The 9,032-nt window shown below is 40.3% G+C and overlaps 2 protein-coding genes across 2 annotated transcripts in view; one reads left to right on the forward strand and one right to left on the reverse strand.

Annotated features, from left to right (window-relative positions):
* Positions 1-485, forward strand: part of LOC111646139 (uncharacterized) — an 8,788-nt gene extending 8,303 nt beyond the window's left edge. The window contains exon 4 of the mRNA XM_023395557.2: positions 469-485. Coding sequence (XP_023251325.1) covers positions 469-485 — 17 coding nt within the window. The remainder of the gene's footprint in view (positions 1-468) is intronic.
* Positions 486-2,389: 1,904 nt separating this feature from the next.
* On the reverse strand, positions 2,390-4,399 carry LOC111646099 (bone morphogenetic protein 2). Its single transcript, XM_023395500.2, has 5 exons — positions 4,066-4,399; positions 3,670-3,809; positions 3,232-3,348; positions 2,928-3,117; positions 2,390-2,837 (listed from the first exon to the last, which is right to left on the reverse strand). The coding sequence occupies exons 1-5, from the start codon at positions 4,376-4,378 to the stop codon at positions 2,419-2,421; spliced, it is 1,179 nt and encodes a 392-aa protein (XP_023251268.1). The 5' UTR covers positions 4,379-4,399; the 3' UTR covers positions 2,390-2,418.
* Positions 4,400-9,032: the final 4,633 nt, after the last annotated feature.

Consider the following 9,032-nt stretch of genomic DNA (forward strand, 5'->3'; position numbering starts at 1 on the left):
TACAAGATGACAACTCCATAAAGAAGCATTCGGTTTTCTTTCTCTGTTTAACACCATTGAGATCTCGGTGTGATGTTTTGCCGTGTTGTATACACAATAAGAAAAATACACCAGGAGTAACAAAATGGACCCTGAAATGCAAAGTACATCGCCAAAAGGTGTTTAATTTTTAACTGTTGAGAGATTAAGGGTGGATTTTTCCTTCAAGGTTAAGGGTTTTCTCAATACTGATATTTGATCCTTGTTTTGCTTTATATGCCTTAAACTTTCATGAGACACAGAAGCCGTGTGGACTTTGTGAAGCTTAAGAGGCCTTTATTGTATTTATGAAGAAGAATGAATTTTGACTTGAGTGTGAATTGAGTGTGAGATAATGATTTTTTGGATGAATGATAGTTGCTGTTGAATGGTGTTGTTTGAATGTGGGTTGAAGAATTTGTGTAAGATAATGTGCAATTTTTGAGACAGATAAGGTACATGGGTGATCCATGTACATAATGTATTTAAGTGTAAAGAGAGAGGTTAAGCTTGAATGTAAATGTGGAATATTTATTGTAAATGCTGAGTTTGTTGTATTCAACTAAAGTGTTATTCAGGTCTCTACTACTTTTCAGGTATTGTGGCTTTTTGTTTCATTACCTGCAAAGTTTGTTGCCTTGAGATTATTTTTCCACCAGACAGTTTCCAGTCACTAAAGTTATCATTATACTAACTCAAATAATTATATTTAATTTATTGATTAGTGATTTCAACTGATCCGGTCTACACAACAAAATTTTTAAATATTTTGCATGCTAAAGTTGAAATTGCAGTTATACCTATTGAATATGTTTGATACAACACAAAGTTCATTTATACTTTCTAAAAGCTTGAATTGGCATTACTGCAGTTAATGTTTTTTAAAAAGCAGGGGACATTGAGGAGAATTGGTTTTGCAAGTTTGTTGCATTGGCATTTTTCTAAACTAGAATAAAGCAGAGCTGTATTGTGTCTGTGATCCATTCCAATAAAAATCAACTGTTTTTACAGACTTGTGTTTCACTAGTGTTATTGATTTTACGCCACTCATTATTGAAAGCACAACAAAGTACAAAATACTTTAGAGTATAAAAAATATAATCAAAAACACTAAATCTGATATCTGATATGATGAATAGAACTGTTATGAGTGAAATTGTTTATTTTGGATAATGCTCTTTATGAGCAATGAACTCTGACATGAACTCCGACATGCACAAATATTTAATACTATTGGGTCATTAACTCCTTCATTAATGGAAAAGATACATTAATGTATGAGTGAACAATAATTCTATGCAGAGTTACCATTGAAGAGTAAGTTTGTAGTCCTCAACTAGACCTCTCTCCTGCCATCTGTTGGTGAAATAATGTAAAGACAGGAACGAATTAGATGAGAAAGTGTGACAGCTTGTTTGCTACAATGAAGTCAGGGTCAATTACATTTCCCAGCTTACTGTTCTTCAGGTTCATCATCTCGTATTGACTTTACAGCTGTTCCATCTTAGGTTTTTGCTGTTCATTTAATAAAATACACATATTTAATAGACTGCTTCTTCAGTAGTTATATTACATTTTCATCCTCCTACTGGGTGGGATCTTGACTGTTGACATCACACTTCCTTTGTGAAAACAATATTGATTGATGGTTGGTTGATGTAAACAAAATATTGAGATGTAAAGCTGCAGCAATTAATCAGTGTATTAGTCAATCAATTAATAGCAATAGTCTTCTACACTTGTAAACAGTATTTTTGGGTTTTGGGATGTTGGTCTGACAAACCAATACATTTAAAGACTAAAGACAACGGTGATGGGCATCATTCACCACTTTATCATACTTTAAAGACCAAACAATTAATCTGTTAAAATATGCATAATAATCAACATATTAATTGAGATGTAATCAAAACCAAATATTGATGCCCCAAAGTTAAAAAAGTGTATTAAAGTGTATCATCACATAGATTGGCTCAGCACCATGGACAGTGTCACTGAATTGAGCGAGGCATCCAAATCAAGTTCCAGGGGCTTTTGGAAAACCCTGAACTGGTTACATGGGGCCCAAAGTTTGAATTTAAATACTGTAACTCCCACTCTCAGCCTGGAGCAACTAGTGCCATACTAGCCCATGCTTAAGCACAAAAAGTAATCTCAACTAAGGATGGTTCAAACAGTAGGTTGTCAATTGCAGTAGGCAGGTCTATCATGAATGTATTCGGGCGTCCTGAGACTAAACTAAACAAAGGATCGCTGATTAATAGTTGAGGAATAGGTGTTTTATTTCTCAAAATAATACAATATTTAAACATATGCACAAAAATACAGTGTTTTAATCAACTCAAGCAAACCATCATCTCCCATCCCTCATTGTCCCAGTGTGAAAGAGTGCACAGCCAGTCAGTGACAGCCGCAGCTTAATGCCACCATGTCGTCGTACTGCTTCAAAACCACGTTCTCCTCATCATCAAAGTATAACAAGCTGATGGACTGGAGTCTGTCAGGCACACAGCAGGGCGCTCCCACATCATCGCTAGAGAGCTTGAGTGCGTGCATGATGGAGCGCACCGTGGCGTGGTTGGTTGCTCTGAGGCTGCCCCCCAGCGGGAACGGACAGGAGCCTTTGCAGTGGTAGGCGTTGTATCCCCGGGGAGAGATGATCCAACCCGACCAGCCGATCTCCTCAAAGTCAACGAAGAGGGGAACCCGCTGGCAGGACTGGGAGTGGCCGTGCGGTAACAAGCCTGGAGCTGCACGTCGCCTCCTGCTGCGGGGGTCATGGCGCTCAGGTGCTGCTGCTGCTGCAGGTTGAGCTTGGCCTATGGAAAGAGGAAGATGATCACACTGTGTTAGACCAGTATCGTAAATAGACAGTATTTCAATTTTATCTTCATATTATCTTCTCTTACCCAGGTACGACTGGTTTGATGCTCCTGCCCTCCCATCATCTGAGAATATGACCAGGTAGGAGTTTACATCTGTCAGATCTGCGTTCTGTTTAGATGAGGACACCACAGACTCCATCCAGTTACCAGAAGGAAGCGTGGTCACCACCAGGATGCCGTTATTCTCCTGGCTGTTACGGATCCACTTGGATACCTGACATTCAAAGCAAGAATTCAACAGGTTAAACACGTTATTTGAGAAATATTTTTTTCTCAACTACTTTTTTTTTGTTTTTTTTAAATTAAACAAAAGTATTGAGGCTGTTACCGTTTGAGTTACGTTGAAGACTTCCCATCCCTGTGTGTAGAGAGGCACCAGTCTGGATGTGATGAGGTTTCCTCTCCAGGGCTTCACTCTGCTGTCCAGCACCTCATACAGATCCACCTGGACAGTGAAGATAAACCACTGTCACTTCACTGATATGTGTCAATCAAAGGACATTTTCTAATCACAACTTCCAAACCTCAACTGAAGATTTTAAATCTACAATTGTCTACAACTTTCAAAGCAGGTTAACTGTTGTACCAACTACTTCTCAGAATGAACAGCTGTCTGTCAGATCTTTGGTCAGGTGATGTTTGCTATTTTGCTCTGGAAGCTCAAATCTGGACTAGATATGAAGACATGACACATGATGTTATAACCTATATAATCTATAATCTACCCAAGAGCAAATGAAATTATGTCACGCAGTAAGACTTTTACCTTGTAGAAATGAGGCCCGTGTGACTTTCCCAGGTAAAACTTCTGTTTCTTTCTGAACCAACGGAACTCCGCTTTGATCATCCTCTCCTCTCTGCCGAAAGACGACAGGTTGAAGAAGTGAAACCTCTCTCCAGCGTGACCTGCAGGCGGGGAAATACCAAACACATCTTTAAAGAAATGTTCACAATTATCTGTGAAGCAGACACATGGCTGTGCGTTGTTGCGCGCTTGGAACATTTACGCATTCTAATCTACATATTTCCATAATTTACTGCTGCTTTAAGGGAAACTGTTTGACTTCAGACAAGTAAATTGAATATATTTTCCAAAATAGCTTCTCACAAAGCAGTCGTATCTCATGCGTAAAGGTCAGTTTGACTTTTGGCTTTTGCTCACCTTTATCCTCAAAGCTTCGCACTATGTTTCCCTCCAGAATCTCCTTCTGGCTTTTTGGGGTCCCATCTGAGACTGACACCGCGTTAAATAGATCCAACATAAACTGAGGCGCCTTCTTGTGAGGAGCCAACGCTGGACCTCTGGGTAAATCCCTCAGGTGGAACTGCGCGTCCAGCTTCTCGCCTGCAGTCTCCGTCTCATCCGAACCCTCCCGCCGCGCCGCCGTGCCTCTGTCCCGCGGGATGGCGAGCAGGGTGACGCATCTCAGCTGGAGAGCTAGGACGAGCCAGAGGCGCAGAGCTCCTTCTGTCATTTTAGTTAGAGTGGACTGAGCTCTGCACCTGTGGGACCGTGGGTGATAAGGGCGACCCCACTGCCTTTGATGACAGGCTGTCCCTGTATTCAGCTAACACCGGGAGATGATTGGGCCGTGATTGATGATGGCGGAGAGAAAAACACAAAGGAAAGGTGAAAATGACCCCGAGAGTCACCTATAAAAATATAAATAAATAAATGACTAATTCCCCTTCATATGTATGTCCATGTTACAGTAGGTTAGAGGCCATGAGGCTAATTTGTGCAGTTCTACAGACTTTCATCAGAAAGCAGAGTTACCATGGAAACTACTATAAATAATGTTTTTAAGTAGTATATAAAAATGAAAAATAATAAAATTTCATCACATACTGAATATGGAAGATATCTGCATTGTTGAATCATTGTAAAAAGGTAATAGAAAGTGAAATAAATACATTTAATAAAATGTCAGTGGCAGTAATATATGTTTGGATAAATGACATTAACGTTAAATAATAAGGATATATCTTTATATTTCTATGGCGCTCCTGCATTACAGTGGTGTTATAACAGGGGGCCAATTAGTCGGCCAACCAAACAAAGTTATCCCATTACGATGTTTTGTCGCCGCTGCTCCACATCACGTGTCTCTCGGCCCAGTTGTGTGTTATCAGTATGAGGCCAGTTGCGAGAGAGCAAACGAAAACAGCCGAGCCGTGACGCACATGACGCGCGTTTTCTAAAGCGGCTGTTAATGCGCACATTTCCACAAAACGCAGCCGTGGTCACCGTGAACACCCTCCTCTCCCCCCAGCACATACACACACACACACACACACACACACACACAATCACACTATTAGTGTTTGAAGAGTGACTCAGAGTTAACACCGAAATCAGCACGGCGTGTTTATTCCTCCGTTAAGATGAATCCGGGATGATCTCCAATCAATCAGGTCGCACAAAAGGGATCAAATTCCCAAGATCATCAAGCTGATCAATGCCCCGGTCTCTCCGCTATTGTTAATCAAATTCATGGCGATTACGCAGGAATGATGATCCCCTCATTTAGGAGCCATTACTCACGTTTAAGGCCTCATAGTGAATGGGCCCCTTTTTCTGATCTCTTGTATCACTTAGTAGCCACACTGTCAGATAAGCCACAGGATAGATTATAGCTATAAACACAGTAAACAACAGGAAATGATGATTGGATTTAATGAAACAGAAGGTGAATTTTTTAAAGGACAAATGTTCTGTATGTTGTGTCTCATGTTTTTTTTTGTGTGATGAACCTTTTTTTTTTTTTTAGGTGTCCTGCAAAACTCTCTTTTTGAGGTCCAGCGGACAACTGAGGCTCCATGATTCAGACAAAGGCCCACGACGCCCTGCGATTACGTATGTGTTCCTCTGCACATGTGTAGTGTTTGTGTGTTTCTGTGTGACGTCTTGGCACGTGAAGGTGTACGACACAGCTGGATGGTGTGGGATGTCCTCAAATGTTTACACTGACCATGTGCTGATCACAGATAGACTCACAGGGAAGCCCTCTGACGTAGATGCTCGGAGAAGCTTCTCCCAGCAGCTAAGTGCTGAGCACAGCGTGTCACTTACAGTAAAACCTCTGTAACGGAGCTGGAAATCATAAATTGGAGCTTTTACTGTGGAAAAAAAGTTGAGAGATATAAGAGTGTAAAGTTTATTGTTTTAAAGTTTATCTGACTGTCAGTCAACTGTAAAATAAGGATAACCAAACGCTGGCTGCTCTGTGGTGATGTTTAACTGGTGTCATGTTCTTCACTGTCTTATTGATATTTACTCATAAACCAAAGTATTGGACACTTTAGAATGAATCCCCTGGGGAAACATAAATATCATACTTATGTTTCATGGCAATTTATTCAGCACTCACAAAAGTAGTACATCGGTTTCACTCTTCAGATCAGTCATATATCATGCTCCACATATTAAAGCAGTGACCGTATCGGATGCCAGATAGTAGTTTGATTGTATTTTGATTCACATAGACATTTACACTGTCCAACTTTATCGTGATTTACTCCTCATTTCCTCATCCTTGTAGTCGTATTACTGACTGTCTCACATTAATGAGCCCAGCATTTCAATTCAGAACTCAACCCTCAATAGCTCCTTCTAATATTTGTATTGTAGATAGTTCTTATGTGTGTGGATGAGTTTTCAGTGTCTACTTTTGTTTGCCTTAAATTGCCCTTTGAGGGATAGATAACATATTTTGAATTGAATTGAATTGACTGCTGTTTTCATGGTACAGTTAGCTAACTTGAAGCATCATACAACTTAGTCCAACTAACCATCAAGCAAGTTAGACACATTTTTTTCTCCACTTAGCAGCAACAGTGGTATTAGCTAAGCTACATGGTGTTAGCGAACCTCAACTGGATGAACTGTTTGGAAGTGGAACTATTTACAACCACTGGTTTCGCGGTTTAAGCCAATTTTGTCTCAGTATAAATTCACATGAACTATGTGACTTAATAATATTGCATCTCGCTATATAAATAATGACTGGAGTGGAGCGTGAATCTGGAGCGTGGATGGTTCAAAGTTCACGCCCATGTCGTTTATCCATGACTTTAAATATGAAAAAGAAGCTCATGGCAAACATTTTCATTAAAAGCAGGAATTCAGCCAGCAGCTTTTCCTACTGTCAAAATGTCTTTTTATGAAAAAGGCCTGTTCCACTCCATATCCTTTCTGCCTCTTACTAACTCCTCATCACTCACTCTGTTTTTACATGTCTGGGCGGATGCAGCGTTCTCAGCTGAACAGCAGATGGGGCTATTGGCTTAGGCATGGATCCCCACTTTAATTGATGATGAGGAGTATGATTACAGTGTAAAGTTTCATATGCTACATCATATTTCAGTGTCATGGTTTTACTCTTAGATGGAAAACCACATGACTGCAGTTTTCTGTGGCTGTCATTTTAGATTTCTGGATCTCAAGGATTTGATATTCTCAGACGCCATGGAGTCTTAAGTAAAGTTGCATTGGATAAACTCAGAAATAAATGGCATTCAAGCTCAGGTTTTTAACCCAACAAAGACCTAAAAGTCATACTACTACTATAATGCTACTTTGCATTTATTGTATCATTGAATATTTGTCCTCCAGCTCTATGAAAAGTCCCCACTGTTAGACGTTTACAGGCTGGCTTCTCTATAGTTTCTGTGTTAAATTTGAGTAAATGTAGACCCTCAATTGATTTGATGCACGGCACGTTGAGCAGGAGTCCCCTCAGATTTCTTCTTCGGGTGCAGTGGATGTTGCTTGAGCTTCAGTGTGCTGTTGTCTACGCTTTCGCCCAGGGCCGCCTGGCTCCACATCTGACAAGTGTGTCCATGTGTTAATGACTTCACCTTGTGTTAAATACTTCTACCGAGGCAATTAGAGACACATGGAAGGCATTTGCTACAAGTGCTGCCCACTGCTGCAGCTCTGTTTGAATGAATAATGAAGAGGAATAAAATCACGGCAAAAAGTGGAAACATATGACAAGGGTGTCGGAGTCAGCCACAGTGTAATGTGATTTTGTTTAAAAATGTATCTCTATTGCCTTTGACCACAAACAAGCAGGGTCAGCGGTCCTGTAAGTGTCTGAAATGCCCGTTTCAACAAGAAGGTTTTCCTCTCTCTGTGTGTTGTTCCTGGGGCAACACTTTAACTAATGTAGTCATTTATTGATGATTGGTGCTGGGATTACAATAAAACACTGTTAACTGCCATAGTATATACTTTATGCTTTAAAGGAACTAATTGTATTTTTTTTTTTTTGTTTTGTTTTTTGATGAGATTTAAATGAGAAGATAGATATCACTGTCATGTCTGTGTGATAATTATGCAACAGTTAGCGTAGCTTCATGAACAGGAAGTAACTGCTCCCAGTTCCAGATTAAACCCTCAAATGTAAATAACAGCGGGGCGTCGTGTGGTGTAGTGGTCTAAGCAGATGCCCCATGTGTAGAGGCTACAGTCCTCGCTGCAGTTGGCCCCGGTTCAAGTCCTGCATCGGACGGCCTTTACTGCATGTCATTCCCCCTCTCTCTGCCTCCCCATTTCCTGTTTCTCTCCACTATCCTGTCCAATAAAGGCACAAAAGCCCCAAAAAATATATACTTCAAATGTAAATGACAGCCAGGCTAGTGGGGCAGAATTAAGATAAGTTGTCATTCATTTGCAGATCATAGTGAAGGATGAGGGAGTTCAGGTACCTGGGTGCTGTGGTAGTTTCTCACTCTGTCAGTGAGAAATGGTGACTTCAAGTTAATGTAAGCAGCAGCAGGGAGCCAGTTGGCAGTAATTAAAATAATGGAGTGACATGAGCTATATCTTTTGGATTTACAGAGGTCATACTGTGCATCCTGGCAGCCCTGCCAGAGAGGTATTACAGGTGTCAGGGTGAGAGAAGTTCATATTCAGTCAGACAGGGCCTGATCTTTCTGATGTGTTACGAATAATCAGCTGACTACACAGGTCCATTACAGCAGACAAAAACTTAAAACTTAAAATAACAGCTGGTGAGAGGAAAAGCAGCAAGACTTTCTTTCTTCCCTTTATTAATAAAATCGATTATGAACAGTACATAAATATGTTGGGATTATTCTTGACTATAAAAATGATTAATAAAT

The sequence above is a fragment of the Seriola lalandi genome, unplaced genomic scaffold (genome assembly GCF_002814215.2).
Source record: "Seriola lalandi dorsalis isolate HSWRI2012SDOR001 ecotype SW California unplaced genomic scaffold, Sedor1 jcf7180002054965, whole genome shotgun sequence".
NCBI classification, from domain to species: domain Eukaryota; kingdom Metazoa; phylum Chordata; class Actinopteri; order Carangiformes; family Carangidae; genus Seriola; species Seriola lalandi.

Excerpts from the sequence above, each read along its gene's own strand:
- LOC111646099 (XM_023395500.2), bottom strand. The coding sequence starts at position 4,378 with ATGACAGAAGGAGCTCTGCGCCTCTGGCTCGTCCTAGCTCTCCAGCTG. Across the intron at positions 3,810-4,065 it reads GCGAAGCTTTGAGGATAAAG|GTCACGCTGGAGAGAGGTTT; the intron begins GTGAGCAAAAGC and ends CCCCGCCTGCAG. Across the intron at positions 3,349-3,669 it reads ACGGGCCTCATTTCTACAAG|GTGGATCTGTATGAGGTGCT; the intron begins GTAAAAGTCTTA and ends TTCACTGTCCAG.